The sequence below is a fragment of the Poecile atricapillus genome, chromosome Z (assembly GCF_030490865.1).
Source record: "Poecile atricapillus isolate bPoeAtr1 chromosome Z, bPoeAtr1.hap1, whole genome shotgun sequence".
Classification (NCBI taxonomy): Eukaryota; Metazoa; Chordata; class Aves; order Passeriformes; family Paridae; genus Poecile; species Poecile atricapillus.
This window is the reverse complement of record NC_081289.1, coordinates 145,541,068-145,567,760: the sequence shown is the minus strand read 5'-3', so window position 1 is coordinate 145,567,760 and position 26,693 is coordinate 145,541,068. Positions and strand designations below refer to the sequence as shown.

Below are 26,693 nucleotides of genomic sequence, written 5' to 3'. Positions count from 1 at the left end.
AAGTTTGTACAGAATTTTTCCAGCTCTGTGATACAGATAAGCAGCTGCCTCCCCATACTTCACTGAGAGCATCTCTGCTTGAGTACTCCCTGCTTGCTAGGTGACTTTTTTTTTGCAAAATAGCCTCATTAAAAAAAATAATTCACTTTTTTTGTATTTTGGACATCAGTACTTTGACTGGCAGGAGAGTGAGGAAGTCACATTCCTTATGTACCACAGGCATTCTGCATTAAGATGCTGGGGTCATCTGCATGATTTTGAAGAAGAGCAGAACAGCAGTGGGCTAAGTCAGGCACTGGATTAAGAAACAGGGGTAAGTTAAAGTTAGTCAAGAACTGCCAAAGGCATTTAAATGAAAGACAAGTAAACATTACAAACACAGGTAAGTTCCCTCGTGCCTCTAAGCTGTAGCTGGAACAGCAATGACATTGAGAACATTTCAGTGGTACTAGCAGAAGTCAGAAACAGTGACTTCAACAGAGCCCAGAATGGTCCTGCACCACAGGCAGTGTCTGCAGGGTCCTGGCACTCTCCTTGCAAGTACTCGCCCTGACAAGAGGCAATCAAGGTCACTGCAGTGCTCAAGGCAAAGCAACTACCACTGCCACAGGTGAAAGGCATGTTCAGAAATCCACAGCAAGGAGACCACAGAATTAGGCCACCCAACTGATTCAAGCTGCAACCTGCTCAAAAAAGTCAGTCTGACCCAGACAAGTTGCTCTTATCTGTCTCACAGGTGAAAGTAAACACCTGAGACAGTAGGATGCAATTTGATTGTGGCAGGGAAAAACAACTGCTTTAATAAACTCCATCAGGAGTAGGAGTCTGTAGCACCAAACACACAGAGATCCAGAACTTCCACAACAGCTGCTTGGAAAGTGGTACTAAGATCTAAACTCTACCTTTCCACCCACCACATGCAGAACACTTCTACCATTTAACTGGGTGGATTAGGGCAACTCCTAACCTTCAACAAAAAAATATAGACAACAATTAATTAAAAAAAAAAAAACAAAAAACCAACCAAACAGCCATTGTGAGAATTAAAACTTTTATTAGTGTATTCACATATTAGGCAAATGCAACACGCATGAAGCTTATCTCTTAAATTCACAAGTTCTACCAATACATTAGTCTACTGGTAAAACTAGCACAAACTGGTAACTGCTTTGCCAATTTTTGAAAGGTGTCTGGCCCATTTTCTCAAGGCTTGATTTTTGGTATTGCTTCTATGCCCTAGTCATTATGGCATAAAAATATCCATCACTATCATCAATTCAGTCAAGTGATTAAAAGCTGTAACACTGGCCACATTTTTGTTCTCGAAGCTAAGTTATCACTAGCTGTACTTACAAAGTACAGAACTAGTGTAATTGATGAAACAATGGAAAAAAACAGACAAAGGCAATCCTGCTACTGCCACAATAACAAAAGAATGACAGACAGCTAGATCACAAGATTGTTAGTAAGATGTGTATTTTTCAAGTCAGAATAACCCTTCTATACAGTTTCCCAACCCAGCCCCAACCCAGACTTATTTGTAGAATATATTTCAGAATATTTTTAATATGGTGCAGCTGTAGTGTCCAAGGGTTCACAATAACATGCACTGTCATGAAGAACCTGGAAGTCCTCCTTCGCTGGTCATACCTCAGCAACCACTATTCTAGAGGTTTTGCAGAAGCAACTACTTTTAATAACAAGGCCCATTATGACATAATGAATGCGTATGATCTGGTGTGTAAGTAAACTATAAAAGCGACTCAGATAAGAAATTTAAATTCTGTTACTGAAATATGTTAAGAAGCTGCATCTATTTAAAACCTAAACAAAAAGAGTCTAGCTTACCCCGGGAAATGATTTTTCAAGGTATACGGCTCCAAAAACTAAACCCCATTATTTTTAGTGACACATGAAAAAATGAAAAAAATACAGGTGATAAGGGGTAAGACTTATTCAATGAAAAAAAATACAGATGTAAGGGGTAAGCCAATAACCTTGTGCACTTAATCAAAAATCCAAAGCCATGGTAAATTCTCAGTCCATGAGAAAAACCACTCATTTCAATGATCCAAAGTACAAAAAAAGTCCCAAATTACATCACTGCCAGTAACACTGCTGGCAACAGATGCATCAACTCAGATGGGTATCAAAAAGTAGACTGCTAGTGTGATGGACACTCAGAATTTGTAATATGAATTCATTTTAGGCCCCATTAAGTATATAAAGTGTCTTAAGACTTCACAGATGAATCTCAAAACATTTCTTTCCCTTCCAATGGAGGGATTTTCTCTTTAAGAACGCAGCAAAAAATTCAGCTTTTCTATAAGGAAAGTCTTTTTATGTTTAGGACAACTTGAAAACCTGCTTATATTAAAAAAATATAAAAGAATAAGGGAGCAAAGTCTTGGAATTTTATGAGATACCTGCCCCAATCAAAAACCAAAATGTCTGTTTATGGGAACTAAAATGTAGAACAGCACAATACTGTGATATTTGAGATCGTGATACATTATCTGTATATATACTTAGCTATTCATGTTATTGATAACCATTAGGACACTCAATTATATACCCAATAAAAAACACCATTAAAGAGTCTTTAGAACTGTCCCTTCTTTCTGAAGAAGGCTTTTCTATACACTAAATTTTCATCTAGTATCAGAGTATAGGAAACAGAATCCACAAGGTGCTTTAACTGATGAGACCTCAAGTGCTGTTTTTTCTTTTCTTTTTTTTTTTTCTTTTCCATTTTTTTTTTTTTATTTTTAAAAAACCATTTTAGATAGTAAACAGTTCATGGGGACCACACACAAATACTACGACAGACGAGCTGTTATATTAAGTCTGTTGACTGGACTCTATTTTTAGCCCACTGGTGAGAGAGGAGAGTTTTAGGACATGCTGGAGCAGCGAACTGAAGGGGAGCCCATCTGAGTCAATACTTTGTCCAGCCACTGTAGAGGCCCGTTCAGGTGAAGCTCAATCCAGCAAGGAGTGCTTGTTACCGTCTGCCGCCTAGAAAACAAAGAATAGGGAAAAGTCACTATATTGGGTTGGTGTCACCAGGTTTTGGTAGCAGGGGAGCTTCCACCAGAAGCCTCCTCCATGTCTGGCAGAGGTATCCTTTGGCAGCTCCAAAGATAGACATGATGTTGGTCAAGGCTGGGCCAGCTAGGAATGATGATGCCTCTGGGATAAAACATTTAAGAAAAAAAAAATGAGGTTGTTGCCCAGTTTTAATTGTGGCCACAGAAGAGCAGGGTGAGAACATGTGAGAGGAACAACCCTGCAGACACCAAGGGCAGTGGAGAAGGAGGGGCAGGAGCTGCTCCAGGTGCCAGAGCTGAGATTCCCCTGCAGCCCATGGAGGGCACAGGGATGCAGAGATGCACCTGCAGCCCCTGGAGGAGCCCACACTGGAGCAGAGGGATGCCCAAGGGAGGCTGTGATCCTTCTGTGTGGAAAGGGGAGCCCATGCTGGAGCAGCCTGTCCTTGAAGGACTGTACCCCATGGAAGAGTGCCCCATGATGCAGAAGTTCATGGGGAATTGTTGCCCATAGGATGGATTCACACTGGAGAAGTTCATGTAAAAGTGTCTCCTGTGACAGGGACCCCCATGCTGGAGCAGGGGAAGGACTCCAAGTTCTCTTCCTGAGCAGTGGCAGGAACAACATGTGAAGAACTGACCAAGACACACACTCCTACCTCCCCTTGCAGCTGGGGGAGAAGTAGAGCTGGCAAGGCAGGGAGGTGTTTTAATTCTCATTATCTTGCTCTGCTTGTGTTAGCAATAAATTCATTCAATAACTCTGATCAAGCCTGTTTTTCCCACAATGGTATTTGGTGAGGGTCTCTCACGGTCCTTATCTCATGACCTTTTTGCTCTATTTTCTCTCCCCTGTCCAGCTGTGGAAGGGAGTGAGAGAGATCCTTTGGTGGCTGCCTGGAATCCAGCCAGGGTCAACCCACTGCAGCCAGAAAGCAGGTTCAGCTGCCACAAAATTCTGCATCATGTGATTAAATATGTTTCTATTCCTATCTAGTACACAGAGATACAAAAATCTGCAACCATTACCATAACTGTTACTGAACTTTATCCAGGAAAAATAAAAGCCCCAGAGCTCCAAAGCACTTCACATATATAAGACACATCAGAAATTACATGTTTGTCCATAATACATCAAGGATATTTCACCCTGGAGAATAACAACACAAGTATTTCCTTCAAGTGCCACACCAAGAGCCTTACTTCTAAAAAGAAATTCAGTGAAGGTTAAAGTGATGCAGAAGACTTCAGAAGTGAAGGCTGTCCAAGTGATGCAGTGTTCACACCACAAACAACTGTGTGCCTCTGTATCTCAACCTTTCAAGAGTCTGCATGCATAAGTGGATTTGAATTTTGTAGACAACTACTGAGAAATACGGAATAGCAATCCTTGGCTCGGCACTGTCACCATGGACAAACAGCACACCATTGATGGTGATCAAAAGCTCTGGCTTTTTGGAGCAAATGACATGATAAATGTACAAGGAAATCAGCAGATGTCGTCAGAAACACTATCAAAACATGGTGTGTGGTTATACTGTGCTCAGTGATGGTATCTCAAAGGAACGCCAAACTTTATCTCTGATTTCCTGTAATTTTACACTTCTACATGTGTTTTGAACATGCAACATCCTCACACAAACAACTGAAGTAGAAATTGTGTTTTCCTTCTCTGCTATACTAAGTTGTCTACAATTTTCTACAATAGAAGCCCTTATTTAAACATTATATAGAAAACTTCAATAAAGCTGAACCATAAAGACAACCATAAAAGCTTCATTCTTTCTCTCATGTACCTTTGTTTCTGAGACCTGTTGTTCAAAACCCTTCCTTCTCATCTCCAAAGTAAAGAAATCAGTATTGGACAAAACAAACTGCCTGAGAAATCCTATTTCACTGTATCCACTCCAGGCATGGGAGTTTTCCCTAACTAGATTGACAAGACTCTGGTTGCTAAGCCAGTTTTTCCTAGTAATTCCAGCTATCCCAAGATTCAAAGGCAGCAGATTAGTCAGACACAAACCTAGCTCCTTCATTTTTACTGCCAGCACTGCAGCCCTTTGCTTTAAGGAAATCAGTTTATATAAACAGAGGAACTGGAAAGGCAGAGAGATTAAGACAGTGAAGATTGATTTCAAAAGTTTCACATTTTCTAGGAGCAGACAGCAGCTGGGGTCTGTGCTCTTTCAGCACTCCACCAAACAGTTATCTCAGCCCTGAATGCCTATGCCAGAACAAAGTGATACAACAGAAAAACAAACCCAAACCACAGGAAATACACTTCCATTTACTCTTGAATCCTCTCCCAAAGAAGGAAGTTCATAATTCCACCACTGTCAACTCCACTACAGTGTGTTTCACAACACACTTCCTCAAAATTTTACAACCAGTTCTGTTCAACAATCCTCACTTTGCACCAGGCTGGTAAAAACTGACAAAATAGTGACAGTCACTGAGCAACCATCTGAAAGCTAAAATCTTAGCTTCTTCAACCCACAGATTTCCAGCTCAAAGATCACTAATTACCTCTGCTGAACTTTCTTTAGAAGGTGATCCTGGACCATGAATAACATGAACATTTGACTGGTGATCTGAACTTCTACCATGCCAAATTTGGGCCAACATGTAACAAACCAAAAATCTTTGTTAGGTATTTTGTCTACCAAGCCTATAAAACGTATCACCTTGCCATACCTGCACATTTATGCACATATGCCTAAAATGCAAGTAATGCTTTGCCTTTGCCTAAGCCTGTTCTATGAGAAATGTTTTTTTTGGCATAATAATGAAGCACATAATAATGAAGATGTTTTAACAGGAGTGATGGGGTTTACAGTGTTTCTTAGTCCATTTTGACAAGTCAGACTACATTAATTTAAATTCAAGGTTGTGTCGTTAGAGCCACCTCTTCTTGCTCTAATCCCAACTGCAGCATATTTACAAGCTTTGTGTATCAGTAATTTATTAGCATCATCTTAAAGAGAGGTGCAAGGAAATTAGTTCAGCATGAGTCAGTAACCAGTTTTTGTGCTATTTTGGCAATGCTACCACTGCATCTTTTTCAATCCTATGGTCTACAAACAGCTTATAGATCAACCACCAACATTCTCCCCACTCAGAAGTAACTTTAACAAAAGCCTCCCCACAGTTTTAAATGAGCACTTACACTGCTTACTTCAAGGTGCCTCTACATAATCTGACTGATTAAGCCTTTCTTCTGCTCAGATTTGAATGTTGTATTTAATTATGCCTAAGTGTATACATACTCCTTCAGAGCCAAATCCAATAGCTCTTTAAACCTGAGCCAGATTTTTTCTTCTGTATCTCTTCCTAACAAAGAGGTACCAATTTATTCCATTACTCAAATTTCTCATTAGACTATTACAAAATTGGCTTCATTTAGCTGAGAAACCTCCCCCACATTCTGACACTGCTATTTACATGTATGCATTTCAAGAGTAGGTAAAGGAATCAACCCAAGCGGAGCCTACATATCATTATTCAACTTCAGAAATGGTATAGCTTAAAAAAAAATCATTATGCATTGTATTAGGGTATTGACATGGGTATTCAGACTTCATTCTTTCAGTGGACAATTTCTAGAGAGGTTTAAGAAATTTGTTTAAAACCACAGCACTAGCTCTCCAAAATAATGAAATCTTTAAAACTGCTCAGTTAGAAGTCAATTCCTCCTCTTCTTGAATTTCCATACTACATTGAAAACAGGCATTGTCCTCAACTAAAGCTTTTCATTTGTGTTAATAGAGAACACAATTGGAATCTATTCAAAAGCAGATAGAATGCTATTTTTTTCCACTCAAAGGACTGTTTTTAGAAGTTTTACTACATAAACAGAGTCCTCTTACTCTTTCTTGCAAAGCTTTTTCCACTGCCAGTTCCAAAATACTTGCCATCCCTAAGCTCTCCAGCTATTCCATTCTGCAAGATGCACTGCAAGTCTCTCCACTGGGTACCATCCTGAACCACAGCCTGAAGAACTCATGCTACATGCAGAACAGGACAGAGACCAGAATGACTGCAAGTCTAACAAATAATCTCACAGCACCAACTGGAAACTCCAAGATGATGTTGCAGATTTCACCACAACATGCAAGCCAGCAGGGCTGAGCAAAGGAACGGAACTTTGACGACATTCCTTGCTCAAGAGCTGGCTTCAATGCAATACTAGAAACAGTTTATGGACTTTCTAACTTAGCAGTTCCATAGCTGAAGGGCAGAAAAAAAGGAAAATATGGGTTCAATTTTCAGGAAGACTATCCACAATAGCAGCAAGAAGTGTGTATGAATGGCTTTCAAGCCAGACAGAAATGGTATTAGTGAAAGAACAAAAAACTTAATTCCATATTTAAGAACAAAGGGTTTTCTTTTCTTACCTGTATTCAGCCCCCCATCCTTTAACAAAGCTCATTCTTATGGTACACATTCTAGTAAGCTGATAAACTGCTTCAAAGCCCTGATTCACAGATTGAGCCAGAAGAGCAGCAAATTCTTGGTTATTAAAGATTTTTAGATTGCATCCTATAAAGAAGTCAAAAAAGTACAGTCAGTGAATACACTTGCGTTTGCTACACAGAAGCCTGAATCTATGAAGAAATTACAAAGAAAGGGAAGCAAATGTCATTTAGTGAATACCTCCACCGGGTATTTTCACACGAGACCTTTGGTAGGATACCAACCTGGTGGAATTTTGCACACAGTTGCAGGATGCCAGCCGTATCTTTGATTACAGTTGGGGCTCTGAACGAAGATCGCGCTATCACTCAGGCACTCGGCAAAAACTTCTCCGCCAATGTAATACAGACGCACTCCCCTGCCTGCAGTAAAATCCAAAGGAACTCTTGTTATGGTATGACACAAGCAGATTAGGGAACAAGGGAGTTTATTTTTCAGAGAAGGCCAAGGTTTTTCTTTACAACAGAAACAGAAATCAATTATCTACAGGACCTCACTGCTGTGCTGACAGCTGTAGCAGGAGCAGAACACAATTAAATTGCATTTTTCTCCCACGAATGCACAATATAGGAAGGAAAAGCAGAATAATATTTGGTCAAAAGTGAAAGAGCCTTTTCCAGCCGTATAATGGCTTGTAACCAAATCCAAGCTCCGAAGCAGTGTTCATAAAAACGGAATTATAACTTGTGCCAATATTAAAGCATTGTATGTGAAGCAGCACAGGCCACTATGGTCAAAAGAGAAAACACAAGATCACCACTGCAACACTCTCTGCTTGCATGCACCCACACTATTTCACAACCCACTGCATACCCTGTACTGCTTTAACAAAAACAGTATGACTTCATTTAGCCCTATTAAAAAAACAAAATCTGTGAAAAAAAACCTCAATTGTCCACCTTTAAATTGTTATTTTGTTCTGTTTCTCTGAGTGGAAAACAAATCTGCATGGTTTATTTCTAGCAGAAAGTAAATAATGTGCACTTTATCTCCCAGAGAGAACTATTTATAATTAACAGCTACTTTATAGGTGATAGTTTCCATTCGCCTTTTTCATTAAAACAATTTTTCTAACAAAATGTGAGCTCCTCTATTAAAGAGTAAGGGCTCATGAGATTTTTGTTTTTCCTCATCATTGATCATTTTGACCAGTCAGCAGAGGCACAGCCTGGGTTTCCACACATCTAAAATTTCATTAGACAAGCATTTGGATTTGACATTTGGAATTGGCATAAAAGGAGTTGGTTCTACAGAAGAGGCTTAAATTTCACTGCAAGTGAAAACAACAATGAAAATATCTCGTAAATGTTGCTAATAAAAGTATCCAGGAAAAAAAAAAACAACAAAGAAGATAGTTTACTGAAGAACCCAAAGTCAGACACTGCATTGTGGACAACAATATTCTTGACTAACCATTACAAAGAAAATCTTAATCACATCAAAACAATGGGTTCTCAATAGCAACTTTTCCCATTTTGGAAAAGAATTCAGAAGTTCATCCTATCAGTGTCCATTCTGCATTTCATAAACTACGGTAAATTAAGCAAGATGGGAATATTTTGCAAATAAAGCTTAAATTTCAGTAACAAGCAACTCTGAATATAAATGCTGCCCAGGGCAGGGTGGCCCATTGAGGAGTCTGGGGGCCGTGAACCTGTCCCCAGGGATGCTTTGGTGCACCATCACTTTCCAGAAGGCAAGAACAGCAATGTGAGCTACAGGATTGCCACACAGTAGAGTGGGCTCCTCCTGTGCTGCCCTCAGTGCAACAGCTGTGTGACTGCAGCTGGCACCAGCTCTGAGTGAGGAAAGGCAGCTCCTTTCAGCTCATCACTACATCTCCCAATTCAAGCTAGTGGCAGAGGCTGCTACATTTCTCCCTAGTTTCAGAAGGAGTGACTCTGTGTCTTTCCACTTCTGTTCTCAGCCAGAGAGACCAAACAATCCTTGACAAGCCCTGAGAGATAGGGCTGATGGCTGGCTGCACAAAGGTGAAAGGAACCCAATACACATCCTACCTAGGTCATTCCAGATAATTTAACCAACAAAATGAAATTAAATAGTTAAAAGATCAGAGATCTTTACCTATATGTCGCCTTGTCATTTCCACTGTAGCATTTCTGTTTACATTGGAAAGCAGACCTAGACAAAATCGCTCTGAATTTGATGGATCTGTAAAGCCATCTACAGTCAGGGAAGGCTGAGACGCATGGAAGGTTTCTCCCACTCTTTGATTCAATTCATAATATGCTATTGAACACCAAAACGCAGGCTCCGAGTAAGTAACTGGTTGCAAGTCTAAAAAAAAATTTTAAAAACCAAGCTTAACACAAATTTTGAGGCTGAAAGTAGATCGATCTACTCTGCTATTTGTCTCTCCCAGAAATGACAGCAGTAGTCTCCTCAGAGTACTCAAACTATATTTTGCTTGCTGTCCTTTTTACCTACTTCAGTAAACAGAATGGAATTCAATCTTCCACACAAGGGAAGGAGGAGGGGAAGAAGGGGTGATCTAATCTGACCACAGCTCATTTAGTTCAGTACTTGCATTTTGCTTGGCAAAATGATTAAGCTAATGGGGCTCTGAGCACCAGACTTTGAGACATTCCTGTTGCCTTTTCTGTAGCTTGCAAGCATATTGTCAGCATTAAAGAAAACATTAAACTACCAAACACCGAACAACAAAATGAAAAAAAATAATATGAAAATCACATTGTCTTGTATTACACTGTCTCTTTAGATAAAAGATAGTTCTAGGCTACTTTATTGTCCCCTACTAGAGTATCTTCCCTGTGTATCCTCAGGTTTTTACTTCATTGCTCCCCCTTTTTACCTACCCTAATTACTTACTCAGCGTTCTGCATTTTCCTGTCACATCCTGTCACCATTCCTTAAACAAACCCATGGCAATCTGATCTTCCTGAGGCACTTACACAGACACACAGCAATAGCACTGGATCAAAGCAGGTGGGCTACTAATGTGGGAGCAACAACTGTGCTGTGATTACAGGTGAAACAGTACATGAGAAGAGCAGCAGAACACACACACAAGGAAGACAGCAAGTCTGGGCAGCATTACAGACAGGCAAACATCTTTTAAACTATTCATTTTATAAATGCTATTCCTGCACACACAAATATATCACTCTCTTTGCTACAAGCTCAACAAGTACAGAAATAGAGTAATTGTTAACAAGTGATTAACCCAGCCCCATTATATTTAACACCAGGAAGCCAACCCAACAGTCACCTCTTAATATAGCTCTTAATTTCTTATAGTGCATTTTCACTTTTAAAGTAATTACATATATAATGAAGAGTCACTACAAATGAAGAAATAATTGTAAGTATTTCCAGCTTACCCAGGCTATGATTAACTGGAGAGAGAGTACTAGGAGACAGCTCTGCTGGAGATCCTGTTGAAGCAAGACAGACAGGTTTCAGAGCAAATGGTTTTTGTTATTTCAGATCAGTAAGCATAACCATTATCTAAATCAGGTTTACACTGAAGTTTTTCAGAGTAAGAAACCTCAGTTTTCTGGAATATCACACACTTACTCTGAATTATGATTTCATTCAATTTTCCAGACTTCTGGATACCCACCCCTCCTTGTAAAGATTCAATTAACTTAGCGTTGTATTTGGCAGACCTCTGCCACTTCGTGCACACTCTCAACGTTATTTATGCACTTCTCCAGTGAGAAGGTAGTGACTTCCCAAATTCACTAAAAAAGCAGATAAGAAAGAGTGGATAAGACAAGCAAACACATTGCCTTTTGGTTCTCAAAGGAAAACTTTTATCTTGGAAAAAACCTTCCAGTATCTGAAGGGAGCCTTCAAGAAAGTTGGAAAGGGACTGTTTACAAGAGCAGGTAGTGACAGAACAAGAGGGAAAGGCTTCAAACTGAAAGAGGAGAGATTTAGATTAGATATTGGGAAAAAAATCTTTATGTTGAGGATGGTGAGGCCCTGGCACAGGTTTCCCAGAGAAGCTGTGGCTGCTCCATACCTGGAAGTGTCCAAGGCCAGGCTGGACAGTGCGGGGAGCAACCTGGGGTAGTGGAAGGTGTCCCTGGTGGAAAGAGACGGTCTCTAAGGTCCCTTTTATCCCAAACCATTCTATAATTTATGATTCTATGATCGCCAGAAAAGAGCAAGCTAGATTTCCTCACTTGAGGAAGTATCTTTCCCAGAAGGAGGAATTTAAAAACTCAGAAAAACATGAACCCTCCAACAGTTTGCACACAAGGTGGCAAAATACAGAAAGGCTTTCACAGAAACATTCCTACAGTGACTGCTGATGTCAGGCTTCTTTTAATTAAGGTATTTATTGTCACACGGTGAGAAAATTTTGAGGTTCTTACAGAAACTGGTGCAGCTGATTACAACTTACTGAAAATGGTTACTAACATTAGCTAACCAAGCACACTTAAGGCTGCCAACACACAGCAGGAGGTTCTTACCCAGCACATTAACCATGCTTTGTCCAATTCTAAGGTCAACCACATTATCTAGAAACCCTTACATAAAAGGGCAGAAATGCTGCTACCTTTGCCACAAAGCCTTCCACACAAGAATTAATTTGAAGTATGACAGAAGTGGTAAGTTTGTCAGAGTTAGAGACAGGTTCTCAGAACACAGATTGTCTGTAACTTGTTTAGGCCAACAGACATTGTGCTTCAATGAACCCGTTTACTGGGTAATGGTTGAAAGCAATTAGCTATTAAAATCTATTTTAAGGGTTTCTGGTGAAGTCTTAATTAGACTTGCATACCTCTGTTACAGAACAAATGTAATATACTTAATATGTCACAGAATGTTTTAAAAGCATTTCCCTGGCAAAAATGGTTTTGTTCATTAAAGACTGAAAGTGGTATTTTAGGCAGAAAACACCATGTTTTAAAGAGGAAAACTGCCACCATCTTTTGGGCTCAATTCATGCTCCTATGCAGAGGTATCACAGATAGTAATACAAAACCTTGAAAGTAATGAAAAATAAATGCTACCTGTATCCATGCTTTGGTTCAGCTGCTGGTCACTTGTTTCTCCATCTTCACTGATATATCCTGGAGGAGGTGTTTCTATAAAAAAAAACAGAAAAATCCACTGATTTGTAAAATGACTAGGGAACCTTCTCTAAGATCTAATTCTTGTGCATTTTGTCATGACATCTTCATGAGCTCTGTAACACCTGAACACTGAATCTGAATGTCATTTTGCTGTCCCTTTTTCCTTCAAGTAGGACTTCAAATATGTTACCTGTCTTATTGCTACGTATCTTCTTTTGTATGTCAGTCAATTGCTCAAATTAGTTATATAAATACCAGAATCCTTGTTTGTTCCATTTAAGACAAGATGCTGTCACTACAATGAGTAACAATTTTGCAATTGCGATCAACAGCTTTCATATCTAGTAGAATTACAAATGAAAAAAACCATCTGCTGATTTCCACATAAAAATAATGTGAGCTGTCTTCATGTAGGATAACCATCAGGTCAGATACCCTCCCACACCTTACTGAAGTTGTTAGATTTAAAGGTTGTTTTTCAGCTCAGTCCCCAAATACATATTTCTTCAATACACAACAGTTGATTTGACTCATTTATAACTATATTAACTTAGAACACTGCACAAGTTCTATTATAATTACTACTAATACATCTAAGCTCTATTAAAACTATAATCTATTCTTTTAACTAGCTTTCTTTAAAGACAGTTTCACAGACCAAAGTAAATTCAGTACCAACTTTGAAGCGTTCTGATACCAGAAACTGTGTCGAATTCCTCAGAAATATCTTCAAAACACAGGAGTGTATGCATGTTCCTCTTCTCCATTCAAAATGTTCTTTTGTAATCCAGATAACGAGTTAAACAACTGCCTTTCAGGAAATAATTTTCTTTGAACTGGGCAAATGTCTTTTCCTACATATTAAAGGCAAAACCTGTGTTTTTTTTAGTGAAGGTGTTTGAAGCTAACTATCTCTACAATCACCTTAGATTTGTCTCTGAAGCTTCCAGGCGTTAAACACCTTTAATTACATTATTACCAAATAGCAGAAATTTAAAGATAAAGCTTTTTGACTTAAGAAATAAAATTATAACAAGCATCATGTCTGAGATGTACTGCAATATTGTGAGATCAGAAGAAAACCAGTGAGAGGAAACTAGATTAAGTCAGTTGATTAAATTAAAATGAACTGAGAGAATTTTATCTTTGATTCATTCTGTGTGCTAAATATAGATGTGACAGAATTCAAGTGAGAATTTAAAAGGACGATTAAGGGAAATCTTCACTAGTAAGAAGTAAGATTACAAAAATCATACCTGTTTTGAAAATTTTTACAGCATCCATTGCAATAAAGGGAACTCCACCCTTCTCCAAATCCTTAGCTATAGTTAAGCCCACAGCTGTGGCAAAATGTCTGTACACTTCCAATCCAACCCATGACTCCTGTTTCCAGTTGCTAATCTAGGCTCTTTGGCACAAATTGTTTTCCATGTCTAGTCTCTGCCTGAACAGAGATAATTTCCTCCACCTAGCACTGTTAATAGTTTAGGGTCAGAGGTTGAGCACCACACAGCTGGAAATGAACACCCAGGTGAGGCACTGAAAATGGGTAGTAGAGCTTGAGTGCTGCCAGAAGTGTGGCCGATGCAGTTCAGCCCATACAGAACTTGAACTGGAACACGCAGCTCCCAAAGGCCACCCAGCACCTTCATGACCACCAAGCTCTCTTGCAGATCAAGTACTGAGACAGGACTGAGGTATAAAGCTTCCAGATGTGAGCCTGCCTTACCACTGAAGAAAATGGTTCTCTGCTGAAGGCTCTCTCAAGGCACACAAGGCTTATCAGAACCCAAACAAGCATTCCAGATTAAGCCAGCAAGGTCTAATAAAGTAAGATATCATGATATGAGCACAGGAAGAGGCTGTTAGTGTCAAAGAGGAGGAGGTGTAGTAACCTGCATAAACATTTGAAGATCATGTGAATTCCTAAAATCACCTTGAGCAAACTTCCTGCAAATAACTAGTTTAGCTCATTTCCACAGCACTGGATTTGGAGAAGGTGGCTTTCCAGTAAGCTATTTGCAAATGTTATCAAAAGCCCTCAGTGTGAGTCAAGAAAGTATACACAAGTTAAGAAAGCAACACCAACTTCTAGCGCCTTAAACTGCTCTGTAAACGTGGCAACAGATGTGGCTAAAATTAAACAGAAAGGTCAAATTAATTGATTGTTTAATGCCATTTCCATTCTTGGATATATTTAAAGAAAACACAAGCAACATTCAGCTTAAGACCTGTAGGTACAATCTGTACATTGCACATATTGGAGTTTTGGGGCAGTCATCTCATTCTTTCAGAGACTCCAGATGTGAATTTTCAGCTTATTTGTAACATGAATGCATTAAACATTTATGAGCAAACCTCAGCTTTACTTGGTTTTACACTGCAGGCAACTTCCTGAAGAGATAGGAAACAGGAAGTTGGGGCTGAAAAAAAAGGTCACTGATTTTATATTTCAACGAGGGTAACAGGGTATTGGGTGCAGCAGATTAACATTGTTGTTTGTTCTGGGGTGGAAAAAGGGGCAAAGAGGGGAAGGAGAAATTCTTTAACAGTTCAATATTGTTAAGTTGTTCTTTCATACTAAAAAGACAAAACAATATGCATACAATAGTAACAAAAAGCTAAACCAGACCACTATTGATGTGAACTACAGATCAAGACACTTTTTAAGTCACTGCTTTGCAACTTAAAATTTTTTCTCCACATATTACATAGGATGAGATTGAGCATCAGTTTATTACTCAATCACCAACGCACAGCATTTGGCAACCCCTGTATGTTTGTGAAAGAGGATTAAGGCATAAGGTGAAGATCTGCTTTGTACTTATTAGCATTCTGAATCTCAAATAAGCTACTGAAACCAAGAAAGCTATTGTGAAATGACAGCAGTATGGTTTCATGCATAATCATGTTCTGCAAACAACAGTGTTTAGGTATTTCCACTGGAATTAATACACAAAATCAACTATATCTGATTTAGTGGTGAATCGTTCAATTAATTTGATCACTTACAAGGATGAAATGACCATCTTTGTTCCAGTGGCACAGTGTCAGAACATGCTGTCTACAGTGGGAGTTAAGAAAATACCTGGTATGTAATTGCTCTGTGGTTCAATCCCAGCTGGAAAGTTAGTGTTCTCAGGAATGGAATGGGTATAGTCATCCAGAGGTGGCAGCTCCGTTAGGATCTCAGTGTGCCGTGGCACGAGCACGGGAGGCAAGACTGGAAAGGCAAAATTCAAAAATCATTGGTAATCAAAATACAAGAGTTTGTGAGCTAAAATTAAAAAAAACCTAAAACATCTACGAGTTTCTTCAGATGTTTTGAAATCTTCTGAAACTTAGCACTGCTAATAATACATTTGCATAGCTTGTTACTAGAAGAGATGGGATTCCTGAGGTGTCTTAAACAAGACTATTCCACATTAGGAAAGGTAAATCAATTTTTTTGCCTTATTCAATCTGAACTGCACCTGGCCAACTGGAAACTGCTAGCAGTCATATAAGTGTTTATAAACATATTTGTAAAGATTTTTCAGTATCTTTACTATTAAAAACTTTCAGGGATATGATCTCAAAAAGAATCCTATCAAGAGAGGACATCACTTTTCTCTTATTTTTCATTTAAAACATTATGCTGAACACAGACACTGTCACAGAAATCCAGAAGCAGTTCTCCTACCTGGTGTCTCCACTCTCTGGTAGTGGTAAGGGTTTACACATACTTCATCCTTTTTAAGATTAAAAGCATATTCACAGTTTTCAATTGCCTTAAGTTCATGGTGGCTGTGAAGGTCTGGCCAGCGCCAGAGGCGGCAGTAAATGACATGTGGCAATCCCTTGCGGTGAGACACCTGCAGACGGCCATCGAGAGATCTGCAGGGGAAAGACGTTGAGAAGCATTTACAGACTGCCTCCATCACTCCAGAAACAGAGTACACACACGGGCAGCTCATTCTCAGCATTCAGTGCGTTGACTCTGCTAGTGACATTTATACTCTAGTTAAAAGGCTTCAAATGCAATGAAAATGATCGTATCAAGCAATGTCAACTCATTTTTGAGCTGCTCAAATTAATGCCAGTGAATTTAGAGTTCATTAAAAGCCACTTACATCCAACCAAGTATTTAGAATGATTGCTTCATATAATTTTTTTTAAATGCAGAAGACAGTGGTTAAAAATAAAATCACACACTTAAATGGTCCCTTCCACTGCTAAAGGCACCTCAAGGCTTTGCTGTGGCATGGATGCTTTATGGTTTTAAGCGTAAGAACTCCCACAGGACTGCAAATAAGCCTATAAGCAGTCAGCTGCCCAAGTGATCCACATGGCAGTGTAACTGCAATGCAAAAAACATGAATGCATATCTTGTAAGGGCTGTACAGTTTATCTTCTTCACTTCATCTGCCTTGCTACCAGCTGAAAATGTTTTGCTAGTTTTAAGACAGACTGCATATGCTTACACAAATGCAGATGTTTATGATTGTTATGGGATGGGAGACAAACCTCAATACACAAATCAAGTAATGTGACATGAAAAAATAAAGACCCTGTTTAGAATTTGCCCACCATTAACTACTGAAGAATTTACAAACAATTCTTTAGTAGCTCATATCAGAGCCAATTAGCACGATTTAACTGAAAGCTTGTGGCATACAAAGCAGTTTAAACACTTTGCAAAATTAGGTCTAAAGAATTACGTTTTCCAACTTTATTAATATAAATACCAAATCACATTAGAGCTTGCATTTAACAAGTCTTCCCATTCTTTCAATAGCACTGGCATGAAAAATGAATAATTGTAGAATTAAGAGTTTCATTGGTCAAAACATCAGCTGTGAACACACTGGTTTCTACAGTGGCAAGGAAATACTTCAAAATGCTGTACTATGAGAGGCCTAGGAATCATTGTAGTCTATTTTATAGCTAAAGCATCCCATTACAGACCCTCCAAAGCCAAACCCTCCCACAAGATTTTTATGATGCGAGAGAGGGCAGAATATTCACCTGGTTTGTTCAGAGAAGCTGTAAAGGCCTGTTGTATCCCACTGATCTATCGTGTTTGGTGTACTCAGTCCCCAAATTTCAGAGCAAGTGCTGTGCATAAATTGAAAACAAAAACAAAAAATTGATATGAATATGGAACATGGTTATTCAAAACACCATGATGTCAAACATGGAAAAATGTACAGAATACTTCCTTTCACATAGAAGATAGAGCACTGTTAGACTGGCATTTAAACTGACATCTCATGCTATATTTTCTATATGAAGGAGGCTATCAAAATGGAACAAGTGATTCAAGGTAAATGATAAATGTTTTTAAAGGTGAACAAGTTCTCAGGTTTTCAGTACTTGATACAGTTGCAATGTTCCTTAAAACAGGCAAAACTTCCTCAGCCTAGTTCTTTACAAAATTCAATTTTAAAGGTACTTTCTGGGTTGGATTTGGTGGTTTTTTGTTTTTGTTTGTTTCTAAACATAAACTGCCCTAAGACTTCAAACAAAAGCCATGTATATCCAAAACTGAACATCACAATCTGAAGTTCAAGTACCACCACTACAGCATTAATCTCATTTTCCATGCACAAACTAATTTTCTGCTATTCCAAAAAACAGAACTTTAAACTCTGAAGAAAAACACATTATAGCAGATATTTAACTATCTTCTGTACTCTCCTTGATTAAACAGCTAAATATTCTTTCACACAAATATGCAAAACAGAATGTACAGTGTAGTACCTTAACTATCACGTAACAACTTTAATTGCTAAATCAAGCAGGAGAAAAGGAAAGACATCTAAGCCTTTAACAAACTGATTCAAGGAACTGATCACAATGGGAAAGATAAAGCTACATTCAGTCATAGACACAAACTTAAGCAGAGGCAGATTTAAACATAGCAAGAAAACAGCGTAGGGTTGTAAACCGGCAGCAGACTTTCAGAAGCATAAATGAAGCTCAGATCTATAACATACTTGCTTAGTGACCACTGAAACAGAACAGCGAAAACAGACAATTTATTTTATAGAAGTAACGTACAACTAAACCTTGCACCTCAGAAATGAAGAGAATTTGGTTCACAAGCAACTTGAATCTCTGCTTCCTAATTATGCAGCCTGAATTACGCTGGCTGCGACATTGCCTTTAAAATTATCAGCCTCTGAAAAGTTGCAGTAGAAGAATCAAAGGTCACCAAACTTCTGATTTTAAATATAAGTGTTGACTGAAATTTAAATTACCAAGTTTAGCCAACAGACTCAAGTTTGGATTGAGTGCCTAAAAAAAGTGAGGTTGCTGTTTTTATTTCTTCTCATTACATGGGAAAAATTCATTAGTGTTACAAAACAAAAGGGCGGATAGCACATCACTGGACTTGAAACCACTTTCAGGACTGACAACCACCTCAATTCCACACTGACTTTTTAATAAAACCTAAGTGTTGGCAACTGGTGAAGGCAACAAATGGGTCTTGCTTCCTTCTTGCCTCTACCACAGCTCAATTCTAATGCTGTCCCAGTGAGGCTGAAGTGTGCATGCATGTGAGAAGCAACCCAAATCAATAAACCCAATCTGACCTGAGAACAAACATGGCTGAAAATATATGTTTTGAATTACTTTTCAGACAAATCACTTCCATTCACTGTAGCTGTATGAGCACTACTAAGAAGGAGTATGTAACTGTGGGTGGAAATTACCTGCTTTTATCACAAATAAATATATTAAGTAAAATAAGGTTTTTTGATACATTACTGATTGTAAAGTTACTGATTGAAGTTTACTGATTGAAGTAAAATCTTGTACTAGATGACTATGCCTAGTAGAGAGCAGCAGAGAGCCAGAGATGAAGGCCCATTCTATGGCACAGATCCTGCTCTTCAGAAAAACCAACCATCCTGAACAAACTGCATCCACATCAGATTCAAGCAGCATCACAGCTCTCCAGAACGAGTGGGCAAAGAGGGATCCTGCCCACGGCTGCATCAGCAGGGCCTGCAGCCTCTCTTTTCCACATTCCTAAGATGTGGTCAGAACTGTGGGCTGCCAGAAGCTTCGCAACGATTGAAGCAGTTGCCCTGAAGACACACAGGCAGCCTGTGGGACACCAGGGAGCATCTCTGCTTTGTACTGTGTCCTTAAATACGCACCACGACTGCTCGTAAGATAGAGCATCCTGTACATGCAATTAGAAGAACAATCAGCAGACACAAAGCCTGCTGCATATTAATTGACACAGTGAGCTCTGACAGCTCACTACCTTTGAGCACTGGATCCCTCATACAAAGCAGTGCTCCAAAGCTGATGCTGTCACACAGATTACACATTCCCAAAATCATGGGGTGCATCACTGGTGGAAGCATGACATGCCATGCATTTGGTTCACAAGGCTTTTGACACAGCACATGCAGAAGTAATATTTCATAGCCCTTGACAAAACAAGATGAACATGAACAGTACTTTATATTGCTAACCCCTTCTCTCTATAAATATTCAAAGCTGACAGCATATTCCACTACCTACAGAAAGACAAAGAGTATCCTGAAGCGGATTGTGTGACAGAGCCACAGCTTGGAATGAAGCTCAAAGCACCATGGAGGGTGGCCAGGCAAGGCCAGGAGGCACAGAAAAGTGATCAGTCAGAGCAGCAAAACTGCTCCAAAGTCATTGGTTTACATGACACGCTATCTTCTGGGATGCATATCTGCTTAGAGCTGGGATTAGTATTAGTGTTTTATTGTTTCATCTACACCCTGACTATACTTAAACTCCAATAACGCACAATCAAACACAGAAGAAAGAGCCTGCAGGAAATCATTCCATATGAGCAGTGAAGTCAGCTCAACAAAGCTTTTACTGTTTGCTGGTAGAAACGTCTAAAGAAATAAAGGTTTCTCTACTTCCTGCTGACATAAAAGATCCATTGCCTACAAGGTGCAAGACCGTCCCCTCCTCACGTCACCCAAGCAATAAATCAAGACTCTTAAAATTCACACACACGCACACCAGATCAAAACTAAATTCCTCACAACCCTAAAATCCACAGTTCATACACAGTACTTCCATGAAAGGCCACAGTATGTTCATTCATACACAAGTCATCACCTGACAGAGGGCAGGCATGTCTACTCATCCCTGAAAGGTGGTGCTAAAAGGTGACTGAATTCTGAAAGATGTTTTAACCAGCACTAAAACCATCTGAAAGTAAGACAGGAGGTACAGATTTTTAGTAGTGCAAAACTACTGCCTCATAATAAACAGGAATCACTCACTCCTAAATCTACCTTTCTGAGGCATCCAAAATCCTGTGTAATGCAAAGAGCCACTTCCATGCCTTAGTTCATAAAGATTTCAGGAGAATCAAGTACTAACATCTGTACTCTTAAGTCAAGCCTTGTCTGGACATATTCCCAGGCCTTGGAACACGATCACGTATGCTAGAAAGCAGCTAGGACATTCCCCAGCACCAGGCTGTGCCAATTACTGCTCTCCCACACAATTCCCAGGTTTGTGTGTCTCACAGCACTGGGACCCGCTCACACTGGACAATTCAGACGCAACTCCCCTGCTCTGCTAGCTAAGGATTGAAGAGAATGGACAAAGCAGTCCTGAGCCAGTTGGACAGTGCCTGGGAATGTTCCCAGGCACGTTTAATTTATTAGGAGGGAGGCAGCCAAAATGTATCACCGTTTCACCTTTGGTAACCACTCAAGCTGAAGCCTGGAAGCCTGGAAACACACTTCAGGCTTTGTATTTTACCAAACAAGGGGTTTGGTTTTGAATTTGCCGTACACTGTTATCACTGGTAAGCCACCATCATTTTCAAAATATAATTTGGCTTCTGTGTTGCTGTACCTAAATCTTTTCTGTGCAGACAGTGTTTAAATATACTCCAAAACACAAGTTCAAAGCTAATGTACTTCATCTCTCCTGGACACTTTCATTCCAAAGAGTATTTTCACTGCTGTTCACTAAACAATTTGTTGACAGAAACAAGTCAACATGTGGTCAACAATACAAAAGCTATTTTTTTATCTTTTCAACACTTTCCAACAGTAGCTCCCAAAAGCAAATCACCATGGCCTTTAGCACTCCATGCTTGAAGAGTAGATTGTTACTTTTGCAGATCCCACAAGTAAGTGAATTTATTATAAGGGACCCCAGGGATATAAAGCACCAATTTGGCATAGTTTCCCGGGTGATGTGGAGGTCTAACAAGAGAAAACGATTTCCTAATGAAAGGAGAAAAGCTGAAAAACTATTTGCAAGGAGTAAGAACTGCTCTTTAAGACCCAGGTACTTTGAGGGAAAAGTCCAAATCTAGCAGGTATGTGGTTAAGCTGCTACACACTAAACCTGGAACAACTGGGGTTTGGGCATCTTTAGGACTGACCAGAGGAATGATGTGATCAAGAAAGGATCAGACAAGTTTATACATGCTGGAATCAAAGCTACTTCTGTCAGAATCTTTCCCTGAATGGAAATGGTTGTAAGAGCTGGTGTTTAAACCTTTTTATCTGCTTATGAGGAGCATCATCTCATATGATACTGCACATTTCTGGCAAGAAGACTCTTTAATGTGGCTATCAGCATGCTACTGTACACAGTATGCCTTCACTTCTTCCATTTCATCATTTCCTTTAACAGGAAAATCTGAGTTCCAAAAAACCTGTACTCTGGGCAAGAAATTACCTACACAGCAATGAGCTGTAGCAAGGCTTCACAATTTTCAGCCAAAACGCCAAAACTGGCTGTCTTTATTCAGTAAGACAGAAAACACTGACATACACAAGTAAAATGTGGACACAGGAAAACCTCAACTACTGAAGATAATCTGAAAGTATTTGTATTGCCTTATCTGCATGGCACAGATGATGTTCCCAGTCGTCACTCCACTACCTTAGTGGAACAAAAGCTAACTGTAAGTCTACTACAAGAACTGGACTATCAAGTCCTGGAAATGGAGATCAATTATTGATCTGCCCATGACAAATGAACATGGACAAAGCACAGTTTGTGCTACAGTCATGAGTAAGCAATAAAATTGCTTTAATGTAGCATATCTCTACCAGAGGAATAATGTCCCTATCAAAATCTGTAACAAAAGAAAACCTACATGAATGAAATAGTTTAAAGAAATGCACTATACTGATCCTCCTGAGTCCAAAAATACACATGGACCTTCAGTTCCACCAACTGGAACACACTGCCCAAAACAAAGTTCTTGTATTTGATCTGATTAGGTGGTAAAGGACACTGCAGGAGAACACTCAACAGGATAAGATGACCTGTGACAGCACAACCTCATCTCAGTGAATACAGAAAGACATTTGCATCTTGGCTTGCGGCTGCAGTAATTCTAAACTTGAAACATCAGCAGCTGGAGATGTATATACACAGATCAATCCACAATCCCCTCACTCATGTCCAGATGCCAACTGGTACTTAAAGCCTACTGGTACTCAACATAGGCTGCTTAATTAGGATCAGTTTCTCAATGCAGTTAAAAGCCAGATGTACTGATTTGCAGATCCAAGCAAGTATGTGTAAGTATTGTCCAGATATTCATGGCCACAGAATCAACAAGCTGGTGTCTACACCTAGCACTGCACATACTCCAAGACATCCTTGCACTTTCCCCAAGAGCATTTGCAAAGTAGGAGATATAAACAGGGATAAAGGTGATAGATCTTGTCAACAATACTCATTTTTACAGAGATCTGAGGCTGCAGCTGAAAAACCTGAAGTCAGCAGAGTTCTAATCAGTATCCTGTGTGCACCAAAACTATCATACACAGTGCTTGGGCTGATCTAGGTATATTACAGATTGTTGCTACTATGAATTTATTACCAATTTTTACTGAGAAATAGAATGGACAACGAACTATCCTACCAATATTTACAATGTCGGCGATGCTGTGTGCTCAAGATACTTCTTGTACTAAAAGAAGTGCTTGCAACAAGTAAAACATCAGATGAAAGGAGGCAGAACCACTTCAAAGATATTTACATATGAAGTACCAGAAACTCTATGAAGAAGTTGTTAAACATTGTGACAATTAATATATAACTGCAGTTACACACTTTTTTCTCTAAAGTCCTGCAAGAGGAACAGCCTTAAAAGAGCTAAAAGGCACTGAGTTCAGTCAGCAGCCTCCTCTTTACCTGAAGTGGTAGCACTAGAAATATGACAAATAAAACCTGAAATGCAAATAGCATTGTGCTAGTCAAAGCCCACGTTACACAGAAAACATTACAGAAATGGTCTTGGACATTTAATTTGCTTATTTGTGAAGTATTACACTGAGCCCCTAATATCCTTCCTGAATCTTCCACATCTTTCAGAATCTGCAGCCACTAACAAGTCTGCCAAGTTCATGTTTAAGGCAATCTTCTCCATTTGCCTTTCTCCTGCATCTTATAATCATGAGCCTTTTTCCCACTGAAACTAATTTGTCTTTCCCTACATTTTCTGAGGCATTGGTAGTGCTGGAACTGTGGCTGAAATGAAAAATAATTTCAGTAGTCTGTGACAGTACTCCATTACCTATTTCAAAATGGGAGATGAGAATCAAAGTCAGTTTTCCAGTTCTAGAATTCTCATGCAGTATCTTTACAGAAGTGAGCCTCACACTGTTTCCCCTCTGTTTTTATTCAAAGACTAAACAAGAAAAAATACTACAATAATAACAATAAAAATGATCAGATTTTCACTTGAATTAGACAAGTTACTTATACAAGCACACAGGCACATTTATACCAGCCTAACACTTACTACTAGGCTTACAACTTTGACTGTTATTTTGTCAAGAAGGCAGAAAAGAGGCAGAAAATTTGCTTTAAGAGCTATACCAAGCTATTCAAATTTGAGTTAGAGCAGTAAGAAATAGTCACTTATTTTCTCATAACAAATGAGCATTGCCAGTGTTTTAGCATTGCTCACGGCTGCCTCTAAAATTTACCTGAGAAAACATATTGAAGTCTGCAAATTCGAGATCTGTACCTTGTATACAAGATCTGTACCTTTGCTTTTTTAAAAAAATCATAGCTCCAAGACTTCAGAGCAATGTAGTGAGCTGTAAACCAAGGCAGGAACACCACAACACTGATTCAGCCTCCAGTTTATTACTGGTGTGGCTACACTGAAGCTGCTGTCCTGTGAACACACTGCCCATTGCACTCCACTCATTCTACGATTGAGAAAAGGACAACTGAATTGATGTATGGAAGAACAGAATCCTAGAATCCTTCCTCTCATACCATTTTCCTTCTTCCTGATGCAACTGAGATTCAAGAACAGCCAAGGAGATAGCTAACAGCTAACTCCAAGCCTTTGGAGTTAGTTCAGAAATAGTCTCAAAGTCTCCTGTAAGAGGAAAGACTGAATTGAAAGGCTTAGGTGTAACAAAGATTAAACTAAGTCAGCAATTAAAAATGTTCACTGGCATACATACATACCTGAGTACATGACTATTGTACTCAGCACAGACAGTTCCTACCAAACCTGCCTGATCATGGTTTCCTTAATTCTGGGTTTCAAATGAAAATATGTATAACTGCTTTTATATTCTGATTTGATAGTCCTTTCTGTATACTGACAATTAGCACCTTTCCCTATCACAGCCTGAAGTGCCTACAAACCAGAGAGGAGCAATGCTAATTATACTACCTGTCTTTCCAAGTAGCACCTCAGCTAGCTGCATAGCCAACTGCCTGAACAAACATACTCTAAAATGCAGTCTTGTTGATCTAAATGTCTCAACTACTGAAATGCACGTTGCATATGTTTCTTTCCCCCATCCTGGGGGTGACAGGGGAAAGGTCACTCGCACTATGATCACCTAGGAGCAAAACAACCTGCAATAAGGACATAAATGCTGAGTTCCTTTCATGACATATCTACCATACTCCTCCTTCAAATTATCTTGCATCCCTGCAGAACTGATCAATGTTTTCACTTGCATCTCCAGCATCCCATATTACAGTGACAAAATGTCATCTGCCCACTTAAGTGTACAGAACCAGGCACACACATTCATCAAATGGAATGACTCAAAGCTACAGCAATTCATTCCTACTTGTCAATGACATCAAGTTACAGAGGTCCTGATCTCATTATTTTGCAACAGAAAATGTAAAGATTCAGTAATTCAACATGAATAATGATTGCTCTTCCAATCACCTGCTAGAGGGATGAGCTAATAAGTTAACAAATGCCAAATAAAAAGCACAGGTATGAATTCTTTTTGAAAATTATCTACACCGCTCTGTAGTGGCACTCTCCCTTAAGAAGAGCTGGACAAAGGTTCTTCCATGGAGATGATTCTGTGATAGATCCTAGGCTAGAAAAGCAGACCCCTAGAAAAGTTCTGTTAAAGGCCAGTACTAGCAACCAGAGTAAATGAATATTTACATGTATTTACACATAAATATAGGTGGATAGTTTAGGTAGTTATAGGTAGCTTGCCATCAGAAACTCCCATTCATCAAAGGAGAAACAGGGCCTAGCAAGTCTAGAAAAAGGGCATTAAGTAATGTCTCACAGAGCCATGAACTGAATCTTTATGCAGAACTGAAAGCACAGGTTTCTCTCTCAGCACAAACTCAACAAAACGAAAGTAAAAACGTGGGCTGGGCACTGAGCACCTACAACTAGGAGTGCTTCCTCAAGTGTCTCTAACCCCTTAGATATTATTATACATATTTAGATATATATATTTAAGCAACTGGCCTTATACAGTTTCTAAAAAATATTTTTTTAAAAAATCGGTTTTCCTCCTTCCCCAGAATCCAATTTATGCTTCAAGCAGAAGACACAGATTACTTTCTGAAAACTGTAACACTACCTTATCTCCCTGCCTCCCTCTGCTCTACATGCACATTCAGGACACACTACAGCCAAGAAAGATACATTTATGTATGTGCATATTTAGTGGAATATAAATCAGGAACCATTACACAACCTCTCATCTTTCAGAATGCTTTTACGAATAAAGTTTACATAGAATTTTATAAAGTATATTCAAAACCATTACATCAAATACAAAATGCAGCATCTGAACCAAGGAAAATGACTTAATAACCTTCCTTATAAATGGATGTA

The 26,693-nt window shown here is 39.2% G+C and overlaps 1 protein-coding gene across 7 annotated transcripts in view; it reads right to left on the bottom strand.

Annotated features, from left to right (window-relative positions):
• Positions 1–1,037: 1,037 nt before the first annotated feature.
• The window catches only part of SMAD2 (SMAD family member 2), a 50,051-nt gene continuing 24,395 nt past the window's right edge, over positions 1,038–26,693 (bottom strand). For 2 of the 7 annotated variants that reach the window (XM_058828216.1, XM_058828217.1), the window contains exons 3-12: positions 17,600–17,689; positions 16,275–16,468; positions 15,681–15,815; positions 12,530–12,604; positions 11,533–11,595; positions 10,886–10,939; positions 9,609–9,821; positions 7,748–7,885; positions 7,445–7,589; positions 1,038–3,018 (exon numbers count right to left, since the gene is read on the bottom strand). In XM_058828216.1, the coding sequence (XP_058684199.1) occupies positions 2,895–3,018; positions 7,445–7,589; positions 7,748–7,885; positions 9,609–9,821; positions 10,886–10,939; positions 11,533–11,595; positions 12,530–12,604; positions 15,681–15,815; positions 16,275–16,468; positions 17,600–17,689 (1,231 nt within the window). In that variant the 3' untranslated portion in view covers positions 1,038–2,894. The remainder of the gene's footprint in view (positions 3,019–7,444; positions 7,590–7,747; positions 7,886–9,608; positions 9,822–10,885; positions 10,940–11,532; positions 11,596–12,529; positions 12,605–15,680; positions 15,816–16,274; positions 16,469–17,599; positions 17,690–26,693) is intronic. The other 5 variants (XM_058828221.1, XM_058828218.1, XM_058828219.1 and 2 more) reach the window with 5 other exon arrangements.